We start from the raw sequence: 18,825 nt of genomic DNA, 5'->3' as shown, positions 1-18,825 counted from the left end.
TCCACATACACACACGTACACACAGACATTTTCCAATCTCGACGAACTGAGTCGAATGGCATATGACATCCGGTCCTCCGTGCCGGGATTAGGTTGACGATTTTTAGAGCGATTGCATAACCTTTCTATATGAGAAAGGCAAAACCTTTTTAAAACTGATTTTGTTAACAATGAAATATTTTTACAAAATTCACAAAAAAAAACAAATCTGTGGACAAAGTTTAAACGAAAGATATGTTAAGATTCAAAGTAGTCCAAAACATTGGAAAAATCCATAGTTTTCTGCATTTTTAAACTTTTTATGTAATTACCAGACAAAAAATGGGAAAAGTCCATGTGGGCATCGTGGCTGGGGGGAAAGAGTACAAAGGTTTCCATTGTCCACGGTAGGAGGGTGTCAAAACCAAGATATTTCTATATACGTGGTATATGAATGGCCCCTATCGTCCTGACTCTTCTTAGCTAATGTCAAAATTAAATTTGCAATTTGCGTACTAGTCAATTACACAACAGAAATCTATTCGAAATAGATCATCATCGAAGAGATTACGCTGGATTCAGACCACAAAACCAGATGATGACATTGTGAAATTATTGTCCTTAATAGGCCCTGAACAAGTTTAAAACAGTGTTTCAGCTCTTTACGATATCATTGTAAATAAGTAAAAAATATTTGTGTAAAGTAATGAACGATTGATTGACGAATAAGAGAAATCTGGATCTTGATACGTACATAGCGTGGTTTGAGCGCTGGTAATGGATATAAATTCTAAGCAAATCCAATATCTCCGGTAGAAAGCATATGATACTGTTTATCCCCAGACCGTTCTTCTCAGTACAAAACAAATACATATTTGTATTTGGTACAAAATGAGTAATAAAAGTGGACGGATAACCCAAACCTTACAAACGGAACTAGATCTAGTATGAATGTAAAGATGAAAAGGGAATCACGCAAGGTTTTAATGAAAATATTTGTTTCTTAAATACTTCGACCAATTATAACTATCACATTTTATTATTAAACTCTGTAGCTCCATTTCTTAACATATATTTCCCGACGGAAACAGCACATCCAACTCCACCAATATCATAAAAGCTACAATAATAAAATAGCCTACCGCTAGGGTCAAACCGACCAACTTCCTCAGAGTATACTTCGCTAGGTACAGAACTACGTAGAGTATCGCAACGGCAACAAACATAGCAAGCACTGAATACTGCATTCCATACGAATTTATCTCGACATAGGCGCCAGTGGTCGCTCCACCTTCTGCCATATTCCTAATGAACCACGGTAGTCCCAGAGAAAATAGGATCGCAAGCGAGTTTGCGCCCAGTGAGTTCGACACACCCATTGCTCCATTTCCTGTAAAATGAGTTTTAACTATAAGCCTGCTCCATTGACGTTCATCATCAGTAAAACTAACCTTTTCTAATCACAGTTATCGCGGACACTGCTTCCGGCATACATCCACCAAATGCAAGAAATGTTAGTCCCATTACCGTTTCCGGAACATCAAAAGTATTTCCAATGATGGTCATCATCCAGAACACCACATAAGATGTGCCACCGATCCACACTATACACATGAAAAATGTCAACGGGTAAAGCTTCCGAAAGGAGCGAGGATTTGGAACGGTTCCTCGTATAAGTATCCGGAACGGCCAAGTGTAGAACCACCAAAATACGCTGAACCACGATGTCGTTGAGATTCGAAATAGCTGCATCCGGTTGCTGGTGCTTTGAATTGACTCAGTTATCGAGTCTGAATTGCGTGAGATTTCCTTCTCGCCAGCTGGAACATCCAGAGTAGTATTGATTGCTTCACCTAGGACTGCTATTGAATACTTTCGGCAAGATTTATGTTCTATGAACTCATCACTCACAGCAGGTTGCATTCTAGTGCAAAGATTCCAGCGTGTTTCAATCAGATCAACTGCAATCCGTTTCATTCGATCATTTTGGAACATCACCAGAAAGTACAGAACGTACATTATGACAAATACTGCTGATTCATACCAATAGACACGATCGTCCCAAAGACAGCCTACGAGAGCACTTGTCGTGATCAACACAATCACTGAGTCCCTGGTCAGTGGCCACCATTCCAGTTGAACGTGCTATTAATAATATTGTTTGGGTTACAGTCTGCTATGATCGATTCAAAATCAATGAGATTTGAAACTACTTACGCTTTTGGTAAGCAATCCAACCAAAGCCGCCACTCCCAGGGTATTGAATAACATTGATCCCATTATCGTTCCGAGACCCATGTCCGAGTCTACTACCAACGTGCTAATGGTATTGGTGAAAAACTCCGGCATTGACGTTGCTGTAGCCATAAAAGTTGCGGCTGCCACATCCTGTCGGATAAATAAAATTTAAAGAATCAGTAAATATTTACAATTATCTTGTTCGAGCAAGCAGACCTCCGAAAGATGTAGATCTTCACAAATACACTCCACCGAAGGAAGGAAGTACTCACTACATATGTATGCTAAAATTGTAAAAAAATATATTGCCGCGAAGAAATGGATTGCAATGGCACCATTTAGTCGTTCAGTTTCTGAAATTAAATCATAAGCATTAAGCAATAGTAGTACTTCAAGTACAATAACCAGTACAAACTTGTGAAAATATCCGGCGGTAGATCATCCATGGATGTGGTCAGGACGCACACCATCGGCGTCAGAGATTCATTTGTCCCTGGAATGAACTGGATGTTGTCTCGATTATCCGGGCGGGAAAATTCAATGTCGGTTGATCCATTTTGCATCAGATGATTTTTAAAAATGACGTTCTGTGCTGGAACTGCAAAGGGTTTTATGTGATTAGGAATCACCAGAATAAATTTAGAAGTTTAAAAAAAGCAAAAGCGAAACACGTATCTAAAAAAATTTATAACATTCTCTAGTATACGAGAGACACCATTCGATTAAAATCCCCTTGGTTGGGTCAATCGTATATTCCACTTCCACCCGCAGTATATTAGATAACTGGTAAATTATCAACAGCACATAAATTGGCCAATAACCTCAGAAACTATATACGAACCAACTGAAGATCAGAAGTAAATGGTCTTCAATTCGGAGTTAATAATTATAAATATGTGTACCATCTTTAAAGTCACCTCCTATAGTTGTTCATTATGAAAGCTACAACACTCGCCAAATATTTAGGAGCTCCTCTTTGCAAAATTCCACCGGTTGCAAAAAACTTTATAATTGAGGTTTAACTAATCACGGCCACATTTGTCAAATTTAAGCAATGAACTAGATCTTGTGACATCAAATCACAACTCTAACCTTCCATTTCTGAGTTGATGCAAGTGTTCCTACTGACATGTAAACACAGTTGTTGTTTACGGGTTTGAAAAATGTGTGACAAAAATAGAGGAACATGTTATTAGCTACAACCGAATGACGACCTACGAGCAGGTAAGTTCTACGACGACAATATTAGGTGTATAGGGTAATTTGGGGAGAGATGCCGCACATTTTTTAAAATCGATCCTGCATCAAAGTAAACCATTCAATAATTGATGAAATCATTTTTACCAATTGCGACAAGTTTCTAAAATACTGTGAAATGGTTTTTGTAATGAAAAAAAAATCACCAAATTTCCATGAACATTTTACAAGAGAGATGGGAGAGATGCCGCACCGTGGCACAGAGGAGTAGTTGGGGTCGAATCCTGGCCAAAATTATTTGCTGATGCAATTGTTGTTATTAAGCCTTAATATGAACTAAAAATAGACAATTACTAGTTTTGGAACAATTTGGCATCTACCCACTTACCAGTGCAGAGGCCAATTTTCTATATCCTTTCAAATACTAGTAATTTCTAGGTGATTTTTTCCAGTTGCATAAACATTTGATTATTTTCCAGTTGCATAAACATTTGATCAGTGGGAAAGGGAGAAGAAAAGGGACGCCTGTGCATATTTTCATATAGATACATGTTGGCAAACATAATATTTGGCCCTACAGCATTTCGGTGTACCTCAAATTAGTCAAAATTTCAATATTTTCAAATCGCTTGGGATTGGTGGATCGGACAAGATCGGAAGAGTTCGAATATTTTTTGTATAGCTGAAATCTTGTTTTGTAATACTGCTTCAGCAACTTTGCCGGATCTAGCCGTATAATGTAACTTTTTTATAATTCAAATTTGGAATAAAATGTTAAAACAAGGTATTTTTTAAAGTTGGTGCAATACACAGCAAGTTTACTTTTTTTAGTTAGTGTTAAGCTGAAGTTAAACAAACGGTTGTGTTGAACTACGTTTGTAATAATATTATCTTATTTAATACAGTCATCATCACTAGAAAGCGATTTTGCTGAATATATAACGAAAACGATTAAAATATCCCTTAAAATATCACCATGGGGCATACATGCAAAAATTCTTTAACAATTTTTGATATACTCCTAATTTTTCCACGTTATACAGTAGGTTCTAAGGTAAGTAAAAAAAATATAACGAAACAAAAAGATCGAAAAAAAATATTTTGGTTTTTGGCCAAGAATTTGTTCTAGTTACTCCTCTGTGCGTGGTCACAAACTGAAAAATGGTGAACAAAAGTATTTTTTGGCTCTCATTGATATTTTTGTGATTCAGTGTATTCAGCAGAGTTTCATGAAGTTTGATTGCACCTATAAATTGGCTAGCACCTTCACTTTTCTTAAGGGGGTACTACCATTTCCAGAATCATTTTTTTATTCAATATTTTAAAAATATTTTTCTTTCTCAACCTTGTGTAACGGTTGAGTTGGAGTAACTTAATTCAGGGCACTATTAATCATTATGCTTGTACGATATACATATCTATGTGTTAGTAGTAGTTCCTTAAAAGCATTGTTTGGCTGTTTCTCTCAATGAATTTATACAACTTAGGTTTGTTCTTGAAAGATTCATTTTGAAAAAGCATCAATTCGTTCAAATTTTCGCTTTTATCTCAATATTGACATCACTACAACTCAATGCGTTCACGAAAATTAGTGCCTGAAACTTTAAAGAATAAACCGAAGTAACTAATACTTAGATACATGTCGCCCATTTAAATATATAGATAAATAGACTCATAATCCTATATGTCACTGTGTTAGGTCCGTTAGTTTGTGGATATACCTTATTAAGAAACTATACCTGACGGAAATGATCATTTAATGACATTCCGGGGCGAAAAAATGCATTTTAGCTATGCATCCTCTTACATTGAGTGCGGCATCTCACCCGCAATGTTGATGCGGCATCTCTCCCAATTGTAGGGGAGTAGTCAAAGCTACTTTGATTGGTCATAAGTGATCTAGACTTTCCAAGTAATTTTGCACTTACTTTAATATTTTAATAATTTAGACATCATTTAGACCAGTTTATATGGGGATTTGCTGTCTGATCACACTCTTCAATCCGTAACTCCGGAACGGAAGTCGGAACACCTAAAAATTTAATAGCAGCTTATGGGAGCGTTATACCTTTCATTAGAAACAAATTTTGTGTAAATCGGTTCAGTCATCTCTGAAAAAATTGTGCGAGTTTAAATGAAACACACGGACATACACACACACAGACATTTTCAGATCTCGACGAACTGAGTCGAATGGTATATGACACTCGGCCCTCTGGGCCTCGGTTAAAAAGTCGATTTTTACAGTGATTGCATAGCCTTTCTTTACATGAGAAAGGCAAAAAGACGGTTTGCTGATAACTATGTTTTGGAATACTGAACGAGAATCATTTGAAACAATTCGAACCAGGCCGGCGATTCGTTTCTGCTGCATACACGAACATTCCCCCTTCGTAGCTCATGTCAAATGAGCACTTTGTGAAACAAGACGATTCCTTTTATCAACTTTTTGATACAGATGAAAGACCATCCTTTTGTGCAATAAATAATAATATTTTCATCATTTTTTTTTGGTGTACTGAGAAATAAAAATATGCATAGTTAGCATACTTTCTATTCCAATCTCCTTTATTCTGCTGTGATTTTAATACATTTTCTAGCATATACTTCTAGTAAGCATTCAATGAGTGGATAGACAGAATATGTTCAAAAAATTAAAAAAAAATTACTGCGGAAAAAATAGATGCAGATAGCTAAGTATTCTACCGATACATAAATAAAATTCTGCGTGTGTGGCTTTCTCTTAGTGGCAGGGTTGCTACATTCTCTGATTTCCTTAAAGGTTTTGCAAAAACTTTCGGGTTCGTAGATTATCATTTTGATGAACATTTGCTTATATTTTGATTCACTGGTAAAGCTACAGATTTAACAAGCGCAAACTTACATACAAAATAATAAGAGGAATTTTCTAATTGAATTATTTTTCCATTATCTATTTGTCGGTTTACTGATAGCTGTCTTGTGATACAGGACGAGAATCCTACGGAACGATTTGAGCCTTGCCTGCACGACTCATACGCACGGTATAAACCAGAAATTCACCATCGTGCTTCTGTTCCGCCATCCTCGTTTGGAACTAAGAACAAAATCCTTCCCACACACACAGACAAACGTTTTCCATCCGTAGCTCGTGTCAAACGAAAGATGTAGCAGCTATCCTACAAGCAACAGTAGCGATGATCTAACAGTTTTTGCTAGCGGAGCAGGCATGGCAATGAAAGAATTCGGTCAAAAACATTCCTTTTATATCAAGCGATGAAATGTGTAGGACGCTTATGAATGTCGAGATGAGGTCCCTGTTGGGGAAAGTCTTGCGCAAATTTATGAAAATTGTATATGCTTTCACTATTTTTTGCAGATTTACAGACTTTTCAATAATGTGCTAATAAAATTCACAGATAAATTTTGATAACTTTTATTGGCAATTTTCCGAATGGATTGGTGTTCGAATCATGAAAATCCAACCACAAAACGTGAGCGAAAACTTTGTCTGTTTTCTTACATTTTCCGAATATTTTTACAATAATACGGATTTTTCAATAAGATAGGGGAAAGTGGTCGGTTGCTGGCACTGGTCAGTTGTCGGCACCTCTATGTAGCTTTTGACAGAAACCAGAAATGGACATTCTGATAAATATTATATGTGTGTTATATTAGCACGATCTCTTTTTGCCGATTGCTGAAGCAAACAGACTCGAATGTTCTGTTCTACAACCAATATATTTTTTGAACAAGTGAAACTCTACCTAAAAGTTTTTTTCTGATGCTTTGCTTAGTGTTATAGAAAGAAGTAAATCGATCGAATTCATTCTATTTTGTGATTCTACATTGAATGGTACCGAAATGTTCGCTACAGATTTTTTTTATCAGTTTACAAAAAGGTTACTAAAATCGGTTGTCGGCACCCATACATAGTCGGTTGTCGGCACCCCATTTTTGTGGCAAATGCTCTCAATAACCTAATCATAACGAGTATTTTGGAACGGGCTTTACGAAAAGATACCAGAGATCCAGTGTTTCAAAAATCACTCCAATCAGCATGCGTTGAAAAAACCATAGTTTGACAAATCATTAAAACCCATGATTTCATCACTCATGGTTTTTTGGCTCCTGATGAGTGAAAACCGCCAAGGAGTGAAAACAGGTTACTAGATTAGTTTGACAAATCATTAAAACCCATGATTTCATCACTCATGGTTTTTTGGCTCCTGATGAGTGAAAACCGCCAAGGAGTGAAAACAGGTTACTAGATTATAATTGCAGCATACAGTTTAAAAGCCCGAGCTCAATTTAGATTATCAATTTTCATTTTATCAAGCACAAAAGCAAAACAGATCCTTGGTACAGTTCATGGCGAAAGCTTCTTTTCGATAGACCTCGAAGGAGTGCTATTTTAGCTATAAGTCGATTTACACCAAAAGAACGCGCTGAAATCGTAGCGCTTTACATTGAAAACGATCGTTCAATAGTGAAAACTGCGCGTGCTTATCGTAAAAAATATAGCAGGCTCCCATCACCCTTTCCGGCGGAGTAAATAAACAAAATTGTCGAATTTGGGGGACACAGAACCCACACGTTATACACGAAACACCACTGCAGGACCAGAAAGTAACTGTTTTGGCCGGTGTGTGCTCCAAAACAATCATCGGTTCTTATTTTTTCAAAGAGGGAGATACCATCGACAACGCACGCTACCGTTGGATTTTGGCGCACTTTGTCTGTCCACAAATGCAGAAAAAAGGTCTGAAGAACTTCTATTTTCTACAAGGCACCTTGCCATACCGCAATCAAGTTCTTGCAGAGCAAATTCCCAGGACTCACTGTCTCAAAAAATTGTGATATGTAATGGCCTCCTCGTTCTCCGGATTTAACGGTGCCAGACTTTTTTGTGGGGTTACTTAAAAAGTGAAGTGTATTCTAGCAAACCTAAGTACCTTGACGAACTCAAGGCTAATATACGAGCTGAAATTGCTGCGATTAAGCGCGATATGCTGTCCAATGTCACGCAAAAGAGCTGCTTGCTGCTGTATAAATGGGGGTGGTTATTTAAACGACGTTGTATAACAAATCTGGTTTATAATAAATGGCATAAAATATCCTAAAAAAACTTATTTACTTGTGAAAACGGCTAAAAATGGCGAAGTTGCTCAATGTTGTAAAAGGATGCATCCAGCTGGCGCACCCTGTACCTTCTGCTGGAATAATTGAGAAATTAAACAGCAAAGCAAAGTTTGAAATTAAATTCGGTCTATAAGCGGCGACAGAACAAGAATCACAAACCGGAGTGGAGCCAAAACCAGGAGCGAAAACCTAAGAGTCAAAATCCACTTGGATTGCTTTGATTTTTTTACTAACTCCCAGAAACGTGCATAACAATGACTGGTTTCCACTGCTCCTTTGGAAACAGGCTCCTTGGTGTGAAATGTGTGGTTTATTTGAAACACTGCAGAGATCGATCTTTGGCACCATTCTGAAAACAAGGAAGCCTACTTCCGGTTTAGCGTTTTACATTTACATGAAGAAATCCCACCTGGTCGTGTTTTCACCGCTAGGTAGTACTGTATATAACAGATTGTCAGGACCAGAGAATTTGGTGGGGAGGAGGCGGGGTTATCCTGTAGCCCCCTCCCTCTTTGGCTGACATCTATCTGATCTGTCTGAAACTTTGGTATAAAAATGGACTGCCGGAAACTAACTCAATTGCAGTGAATGCGATCCGTCAGTGCATTAGCAGTGCGAAATATTCGCACTAGTTTTTCACATACACATATTGTGGTTATGATGAAGAATAATGTTCATAATGCCTTTGATGGTTGTTGAAATGAATAAATTTCCTTTTCTCTTTGAATCTTGATGAATATCATTCATATTTTTCCATTTTTAGTAATTTTTCATAGGGTGCCGACAACCGACCACATTTTTCAAAATGGTAAAAAATTATCATTTTACTAAATTGTCAACAAAAATTTCAAGTTGACAGAATAAATTAAATTCTTCCATAAGTTTTTAGCTAAGCTTTCCATTGATATGCTTATTCCCATATATTGTTCAATTGGAGTAATGTTGTGAGCCAAAAACAAAAGTGTGCCGACAACCGAACACATTCCCCTACAATTGAAATATCAATTTATAATTGCAACCAATTTTTAAGTTGGACTTCTCTGAATCGATTGGAATTTAAATGACGCAAATCCATCAACAATTAACAGCGCTACAGTCGTTTAAAACTGTGCCAAATTTCCGTGACGCAGTTCGAAATCAGATTTTAGTTTTACACTCAGCCCCAGCCCCATATAGTAGAGTAAAGCATTTTCAATACTAAAAATGATATGCATTATAGTGCTGCCGAAAAAACAATTTAGTTTTGCAGTTTGTGAGAAACGCAAGGTTTCCGTCTTACCCACAGTGTCCGTATTATCCGATTTTCCCCTAGGTCAGTTTTTTTTGGCGAGCGACCTGCGACGGTATTTTTGCACTGATTTTGACAAGCACTCGTTGGAAAGGTTATACATCTGGAAATGTTTTGGCAATATTGATTTTATGCATGGCTAAATATTTTTCAAGCTAAATCCAAAAAGGCGAAGGCACTTTTTTCGATGTTTATATTCGAGGTTAAATAAAACAAGGTAAACGCCTAGACAAGGAAGGTGGCATCTTGACGGACGAACGTGAGGTGGTCGAAAGGTGGAGGCAGTACTACAATGAACATCAGAATGGTGCGCAGGCCGACAATCGGGCGTTCGAGGAGGACGATTATGTCAGCGTCGCAGCTGGCGGGGATGTACCGGCGCCCACTATGAATGAGGTTAATGAGGCTATTCAACAGCTCAAGAACAACAAGGCATCTGGTAAGGATGGTCTAGGAGCGGAACTCTTCAAGGTGGGTCCGGAGAAACTGACGGAATGCATGCACCGAATAATTGAAAGAATCGAGGAGAGGGAACAGCTATCGGAGTAGTGGAAGGAAGGGGTCATCACCCCGATATACAAGAAAGGCGACAAATTGGACTGTGAAAACTACAGAGCGACAGTGACAGTGACAAATGCCGCTTACAAAGTGCTATCCCAGATTCTGCTCCGGCGCCTATCACCGCTGATAAATGGATTTGTCGGGAGTTATCAGGCCGGTTTTATCAACGGCAGATCAACAAACGACCAAATCTTTACTATACGGCAAATCCTCCAAAAATGCCGTGAATACCAGGTTCCGACACATCACCTGTTCATCGACTTTAAAGCCGCATATGACACGGTGGACTGTGTAGAGCTATTGAAAATAATGGACGAGAACGGCTTCCCTGGGAAGCTGACAAGGCTACGATAGATGGTGTAAGGTCAAAATTTCGGGTGGCCTCTCGGGTCCGTTTGAAACACGCAGGGGACTAAGACAAGGTGATGGGTTGTTCTGTCTGCTGTTCAATATAGCGCTGGAAGGTGTAATGCGAAGAGCGGGGTTCAACATGCGGGGCACGATTTTCACGAGGTCCGGACAGTTCCACTATGGGTCACAGGGGCGGTTTTTTGGTACAAAAATCAATATCTTCCAAACCGTTCATTTTAGAGAAATTTTGTCTGAGAGAATATTTGTGAGAATAAAATTGGCTTTCTTTTAAAGTAAAATGTAACTAGGGTGGTCCTCTCGAACATTCTTTTCGAAAAATTATTTTTCGAACGAAATGGTATAGCAAGGTACTTACTTCAGCAAAGTTGTGGAAAAATGTTTTTCAAGACACATTTTCAAATGCATCAAAATTATAGCACTATCGGTTTTCATGTTATAATTATTTTTATTCTTTAACGTAGGGTGTTTCTGAAAAAGTTAGTTTTTTAACTATAACTTTTTAAGTAGTTAGTGTATCTTAATACTCTCTATGAAGCAATTTTAGTACTTTTCATTGCGCATATTTTTGGGGAAGAATATGAATCGATATCATTTTTCGTTATCGAGTTACGATCATTTTTTTAAATAAAAATCATAGTTTTCAATGACCTCTAACTCAGAAGGTTGCAAAAAGTAGCAGCTAAATTTGTACTTTTTCGAAAATGCATAAAAAATACTACCAAATATCTCGAAATCAACTTTTGCTTTTTTGTCCTTCGATGTCATATATAAACAACAACACCACGAGTCGTGACAGTTTAATTGGTATCAAGCCCATTCATGTATCGAATCGCAGTAGCCGACGACTGCTTTGATGAACGCGTGTAGTCCTTTGTATTATTAGTTCCGTTAAAATGGATAAAAGAAAATCATTCGATCTCTGGAAAGTGACCAAAGGTGAAAATAGAAGTAAAATAAAGGCTGGGTTTGAGAAAATTATGAGATCATTTGATGTGGGAGAAAATGAAAAAAAGAATTTCGCTCGGAATGCAAAAGCTGTAGCAATTAAAACATGTGAAAGGTTTGATCAATTTTGGAAAGATAGTCATCAAATTGAGACGAAAGTGCTCGATAAAAATTCGAAATATTTTGAGAAGCTGTTAACAGTTCCAAAAAAATGCACTTCCTCCCAAACCAGCATTCACAGAAATTCGTCGCTTACTCAGAACAGAATGAAGGGTAATCCTTAATTCATTCGCTTTTTAAAGTAACATGCTCTACATTTTATACTGTTCATATAATGTTCAAAATTATAGGACGACGATGCTGATGATGTTGATGATTGTGATTATAATAATTATGATGATGTCGATTATAATAAAATAGTTATGTAGAATAGTAAAATAAATATCTGCTTGAGCCTAACGTTTTCAATCTTTGTGTACATATATTTGAAAAGCTCAAAAAATCATTTAAAAACTCGACTTTTTGATCTAGTAAAGCAGGTGCTAAATGGCGATGACCAGGCCCTTAACCCATTCATGCCCATGTTGTTTGTGGACAACAACGTTTTTAAACAGCTATAACTTTTGATTGAGGCGAGATTTGCTCACAAAAACAAGTAAAGCTCATTAATGTGATTATCGCCTTTAATTTGAGTATTAACAGTTACAAGGATCAGCTCTAGAACTGAAGTTATTGCAATTTGTCTGATTGGATTCCGATGGAGCAGTGCTGCCAGGGATAGTTTACGTTGACGACGGAAAATGATTCTTCGTTATAGTGCAATATTATTGAAAACTGATAAAACTTATCAATTGAGACTGTCGTTGCTACGTTTTCTACGCAATTGGACTATTGAAATTATTCTAGGAGAATTGCATTGAGCATTACAAGGTAAAAATTGACCAGCTTCTAGCACTGCCATGGAAGCACCTATCTTTATGAAAATAGGCTTCTCGTGTTTCTTGACCCAACCGTTTTCAAGGAAAAATAGTTTTGAAACCCTACATGCACTAGAAAAAAGTTGGACATGAAAGGGTTAAAAACAGCCGTAAGCTGATGTCATTTGATCATAAAGTTGATGTCAACATTTTTCGCTGAAGGATAAAAAAGCAAAAGTGGATTTTGAGAGACTTTATAGTATTTTTGATGCACTTTCGAAAAAGTACAAATTTAGCTGCTACTTTTTGCAACCTTCTGAGTTAGAGGTCATTGAAAACTATCATTTTTATTTAAAAAAATGATCGTAACTCGATAACGAAAAATGATATCGATTAACATTCTTCAGCAAAAATATGTGCAATGAAAAGTACTAAAATTGCTTCATAGAGAGTATTAAGATGGACAAACTACTTAAAAAGTTATAGTTAAAAAACTGACTTTTTCAGAAACTCCCTAGGTTAAAGAAGAAAAATCATTATAACATGAAAACCGATAGTGCTATAACTTTGATGCATTTGAAAATGTTACTTATAAAACATTTTTCTACAACTTTGCTGAAGTAAGTACCTTGCTACACCATTTAGTTCGAAAAATATTTTTTCGAAAAGAATGTTCGAGAGGACCACCCTAGTTACATTTTACTTTAAAAGAAAGCCAATTTAATTTCCAAAAATATTTTCTCAGACAAAATTTCTCTAAAATGAATGGTTTGAGATTTATTGATTTTTGTACCGAAAAACCGCTCTTGTGACCCATAGTGAGTTCGTGTGCTTCGACGACGACGTGGACATAAACAAGGAGACGGTAGCAGATCTATACACCCGACTGAAGCGCGAAGCAGCACGAGTAGGACTCAAGATAACTTTGTCTAAGACGAAGTACATGCTGGCTGGCGGAACCGATCGCGATAGGGAATGCTTGGACAACAGTATTACGATCGACGGCGACGAGTTCGAGGTGGTTGACGAGTTCATCTATCTAGGCTCATTGGTGACTGCGGACAATAACACCAACCGGGAGATCAGAAGGCGTATTTTCTCTGGAAGTCGTGCTTACTATGGGCTCCACAAAACTTTGAGATCCAGAAAGCTTCACCACCGCATGCTCGAGGAGGATCTTCAAACCTTCGAAGTCTTCAAAAGAAGGGTGCTGAGAACGATCTTCGGTGGTGTGCAGGAGGGTGGCGTGTGGAGGAGACGGATGAACCACGAACTTGTGCAACTCTATGGTGAGCCAAGTATCCGAAAAGTAGCTCAAGCTGGAAGGGTACGGTGGGCGGGGCATGTTGTGAGTATGCCGGACAACAACCCCACCAAGTTGGTTTTCACCTCCAATCCGGCAGGTACAAGACGGAGAGGAGCGCAGCGTTCCCGGTGGCTGGACCAAGTGAAGCAGAACCTGGCGAGTATCGAGCACCTGAGATGTTGGAAACAAGCAGCAACTGACAGAGTGACGTGGCGGAATATTGTGGAACAGATTTCATCATGTTAATATGGTGAATAATCAGGAAGTAATAATAATAAACGCCTACAAAATCAGCGCTTCAACGTATCAGCTTATGAAAACTGTAGATTATTTAAAAATTAATTAAAAATTATGAAACCGCGGAATGAAATGTTGGGTACTGTACTTGCAAATGACTTCTTCGACGTTCTCGTCGTCGCCAGAGTGTGTAATTGAAGTTGTGCATTCCGATTAACGTGGTTGCGTAGCTGGGCGACAATCACGTTTGCGCTTCAGAGCATTTTTTGGATTCCTTTTTCTTCCCTTTTTCGATCATGTTTTTTTTTCGATTATCTACTGCAACAACCCCTTAAATGATTATATTGTTAACCTACGAGAGATATCTGACGCGCTTTCATTGATGACGAGCACTTTTCTTTCACACGAGCACGTATTGTTTCGAATGGAACCTTGAATTGTTTAGAGGCTGATCGAATACTGGCGCTACCTTTTAGTGATGTAATTGCGTGCTTAATTTCCTCTTCGCATCGCTTTGACGTTTCTCGCACGAAATTATACAATTATTTTTAATTCAAATTTACATTGTAAGAGTGACCTATAGTGCCCCTAAACGGATGACCTATCGTGCCCCCAAGCGTATGTTTCATGTTAAACCAACACAATACTCGTGCTCAGCATTAATTTTTACGTAAGAAACAACTCACTTGGCTTTTTTTACATTGATTAAATGTACTGTACTGAGGACGAAAGACAATGCGTTTTCACAGAACAACGCTGATCCAAGGTGACAGCCGAAATAACAGTCGTCAACTAGAGGGAAATCACTCTAAACTTTGGACTAAAATAATTTAGTGAACTTTTTTGTTCCCAAAATATTTCCGACTAGTTTTAGCTAATATTGTTAACTCTTGCTGATCTCGGATAATTCCACCTAGTTTTGAATAATCTTGGTTTAGATACCATTTCAGAACTCGAATAGGGAAATTTTGCTGCGACTGGAGACATACCATTACAGAAAAAAAATTATATCGTTGAATAAAAAAATGTTTCTAAAAAAAGAAGTACTCTCTTCAGAAAAGTGGATGAAATCAAAATTATGCAAAGCTTATTAAAATGGGTACCCTAGCTCATGATAAGCCCATATTACCCCCATAATCATGGTAAAATTTCACCCCCATTGCATGGTATTTTGATAATGTTTTGAATGGGATGAACTCATGAAAACACCATCACCATGGTCCGGTAGAGCCCATGCAAAATTAGATGTTAGATGTTGTTTATTATAGAAGATTTAACTCTAAGGGTCATTCTCCTCCGTCCCATGAAAAATTCATATTGTGGTGTATTTATGGGTCATTGAGTCACATTATTTTATGGTGTTTTAATGGTTGTGAAAATTGGTTCGGACCATATTTATGGTCTTTTCAAGAGGTTGTATTGTGTCTGTCTCATGAGAATTTGCTCGGGTACAACATTATTTGGATTTGCTAGTCTAGATCAATAAAGTCGCTCTGGCCAGATTGGTCACCTACAACGGTTCTTGATTCCATATAAACAGGAACTATTGTATTATCTACGATAAATTTCGCGCAATGTGCTCTGAATATGTAAATTCACAAAAAAAATCGCATTAATTTTTTAAGTTGTTAAATAAACGAACCCAACTCTCTACAATTCACAAATATGCTCGAATCCGTAGATGAACCTATTCATAGCAGATTTAGTTTTTTGGGCTAAATTATTTTAAGGATTTTGCGGAAAAAATCGTTCATATTACGAAAGATGCTCGTAAATTCTAGAAACACTTTCGTATATTTCATCAAATAATTCGTTAGATCAATGAAACCGATTCGTAATAATCCTACGAAAATCGTTTCGTGGTTTTACGAAAGACTCGTAACAAAAATAAAAAAAAGTTTCGATAGAACTATGAATGATTCTTCATATATACGAAAGAATCGTATTTTTTCTAAACGAAACCTATTCACGTATCATCTCATTGTGGGCATAAATCGACGCATCGGTCCCGAAATAATTGGTTGATTCAATGCCACGACGTCTAGCAGATGTTATAAGTGCTCTAGAAGGATGAAAAAAGTATTAAGTTCTCAATTGAAATCTGCTTTGTGATTAAGATTGATTGATTCGGTTTCGTACTGTATAATTATTTCTTAAGAATTGATTGTAAATTAATAAATTTAAAAATAAGAAGCATAATAATAATAAAGTCAATATATGTTCCATGTGACTTGTTTCGGGCCAAAGTACCGCACAAAAATCGATTTCACTTAAATTTGGGTTTTAGAACTAATATTTTATAGTAGACAGTATACTTATTTCGCGTACTGCAGCTTTCACGGTGCACATTACATACCAATTAGGCTGTTTAAACCTTACCTTACTACTGAATTGTCCAGCTGAATACTTCTAAGTGGAAGTACTCACTTATTTGGATATGAATCATAGAAAGGTTGCACTTGAGATAGTGTTATTTGAACTACCCATTCCTGAAGACTATTCTACTCGGTTACTATGAAGCAGATTAAATTCTGTAGTCTTTTGTTCTGATACTTATCTACTGGGGATATACTGCGAATATATCTAAAGATCCATTTGAAATTGAGAACTGAATGGATTGATATGATTTTCTTGATCAAAAATATATGATAATATGATAATTCATTTGAATGTATGGCGTCAGAAGTAATAAATGTTTCAAAGCAGAAAACTTCTTTGAGGCAGCAATCACGTTCACTTGCTTTTGAATACTTTTCAGTTTATTTGATGTAAATTTCCACCTCACACTAAATATCGAAAATACATTTTAACTATCAAAATGCATCACTATTTGCAGTTTTCATTACACGATAGAGTCCATTCTATTTGACATTTGCCAAAAATCACTTTGATCAATTACCAATTACTTAAAAGTCCATAAAATTAAGTCTAATTACCATAAACAGCATTAACACTACACACGAACACGCTGAGCAAAACGGAAGCACTAGTTTCAAATAGATTCATTTCTCCTACTTTGTATTTACGATAAAGTTAACCTTTTTCAAACGAATCGTAAGAAGCGCAAAAATCTACTGAGTTTCAACGACCGTGGCTCACTGTTTCGAGCTATTGCATGTAACGCGTGTCCAGAATTCCCGGCGACCTATTGACAAATGCCACGGAGCTGTCGAACGTTCTACCATTGTCGCCCTTAAATCATTCCATCTGAGATATCAGCCCGAACCGCGCTATCTGTGAAATAGTCAAGTGCGGTTGCATATTTATTATCAACACACATGTACTCTCCTCAAGCAGGTGGTGAACAGTTTAATGATATTTGGCCCCAGCCTAATTGAGGCAATAACTCGAATATCTAGATGTTGTCTGGTTGAGCTGTTTCCGCCCGACTCACAACCCTTTGGTACCAAAGCGATTGTAAACAAAAACGAACGCGGTTTATGACAACCAAAAATCCACTTCAAACTAGCTGCTGCGTTGAGGACTAACGCGCTTAGATACTTTTGATACGATTGCTGGAATCCCGGATGTGCGAGTGTTTTGCAAGTACCTAACTGTAAACAAATTAAACTTACCTAAATCCACCTAGTGTTGTAATGTGGCCTTTCTCTTCCCGAGCAAACGGAAAGTCCATAATACCCCCATACTCATGGGGCTTGACATGGGTGTTTGAAATGGGTTCAACCCATGAAAACACCATTACCATCGTCCGGTAGATCCCACATAAAACACCATATGTTGGTGTATTTATGCGTTATTGAGACCATTTTATGGTGTCTTGATGGTTGCGAATTTTGGCACGGACCATGTTTAAGATCTTTTCAAGGGGCTGTGTGGTGTTCGAACCCATGAGTATTTGCTCGCGTTATGCGCATGCAATATTCAATGGTATTGTTCGAATAATGGAACATACACGTTGCTACGATACGAAAACAGAACCGTGGACAGAAATCGCTACTTTGTTCAGATTAGAATCCATAGCTTCTTTTTTTAAGACTCGTGAACTAGGGTTATGGTTCTAGCACGTTGTTCCAATGTTATTTTTTAGGGCGAACTCGTTCACATATTTGGAAGTAATTCTAAGACTTCGAGTAAATTTGTTCTTTTCGAACCGATTCACATGATCACGTGTGCTAAATGAGTAACTTTTTGTAGTAACTTGCGTATACATGACTTCAAGCGATGAGAGAGGAGAGGGGGAGGGTAGTCCATGGCAATTGTCAAAGGGCCCGGGTCTTGTTTGAGAGTTTGCATTTTTACCTGAAAGTAAAATTGAATTGACGGAAGATAGACGAAAAATTTCGGTATTCATATTATTAAAAAATAGTGATTAAACTTACTTTGGATTCATTCGCTCTATTAAGTTGTTATATGATGAAAGCAGGAAAAAATTAAAAGACATTTTAATTTAACCCTTACACTACCAGATTATATTTCTTCTGAAAATTTTGCTTTCATTTCGTCAATTTTTGACCGATTTGAATGGAAATGGCTTTTAAAGATCTTAGTTCAGTTTCTGTATCCCAATTAGAGTTCGAATCCGTTGACTTGTGGGGTATATTTGGCATCCAAGTAAGGTGACGGACGAGTTTTGGAGAAACTAATGCAAGTTTTTCTTTCTAAATTGACCTACATATGACTATTTTCCAGACCATTCATAATGG

The 18,825-nt window shown here is 37.3% G+C and overlaps 1 protein-coding gene across 2 annotated transcripts; it reads right to left on the bottom strand.

The window, feature by feature from the left end:
* Positions 1–1,000: 1,000 nt before the first annotated feature.
* On the bottom strand, positions 1,001–17,305 carry LOC131695300 (sodium/potassium/calcium exchanger 4-like). 2 transcript variants are annotated; one of them, XM_058983769.1, is made up of 6 exons: positions 17,098–17,305; positions 2,633–2,815; positions 2,434–2,570; positions 2,197–2,367; positions 1,431–2,124; positions 1,001–1,369 (listed from the first exon to the last, which is right to left on the bottom strand). In XM_058983769.1, the coding sequence occupies exons 1-6, from the start codon at positions 17,165–17,167 to the stop codon at positions 1,044–1,046; spliced, it is 1,581 nt and encodes a 526-aa protein (XP_058839752.1). In that variant the 5' UTR covers positions 17,168–17,305; the 3' UTR covers positions 1,001–1,043. The 2 variants fall into 2 exon arrangements, with proteins under 2 accessions (XP_058839752.1, XP_058839753.1); XM_058983770.1 differs by lacking the exon at positions 17,098–17,305 and adding an exon at positions 3,135–3,430.
* Positions 17,306–18,825: the final 1,520 nt, after the last annotated feature.

The sequence above is a fragment of the Topomyia yanbarensis genome, unplaced genomic scaffold (assembly GCF_030247195.1).
Source record: "Topomyia yanbarensis strain Yona2022 unplaced genomic scaffold, ASM3024719v1 HiC_scaffold_34, whole genome shotgun sequence".
NCBI lineage: Eukaryota > Metazoa > Arthropoda > Insecta > Diptera > Culicidae > Topomyia > Topomyia yanbarensis.
This window is presented reverse-complemented; position numbering and strand designations above follow the sequence as displayed.

Bases quoted from the DNA above. Each gene is read 5' to 3' on its own strand.
- LOC131695300 (XM_058983769.1), bottom strand. From the start codon at position 17,167: ATGAATCTATTTGAAACTAGTGCTTCCGTTTTGCTCAGCGTGTTCGTG. The intron at 2,816-17,097 runs GTAATTAGACTT...AACCCTTTGCAG, and splicing joins TAGTGTTAATGCTGTTTATG to TTCCAGCACAGAACGTCATT. The intron at 1,370-1,430 runs GTTAGTTTTACT...CTCATTTTACAG, and splicing joins GATAACTGTGATTAGAAAAG to GAAATGGAGCAATGGGTGTG.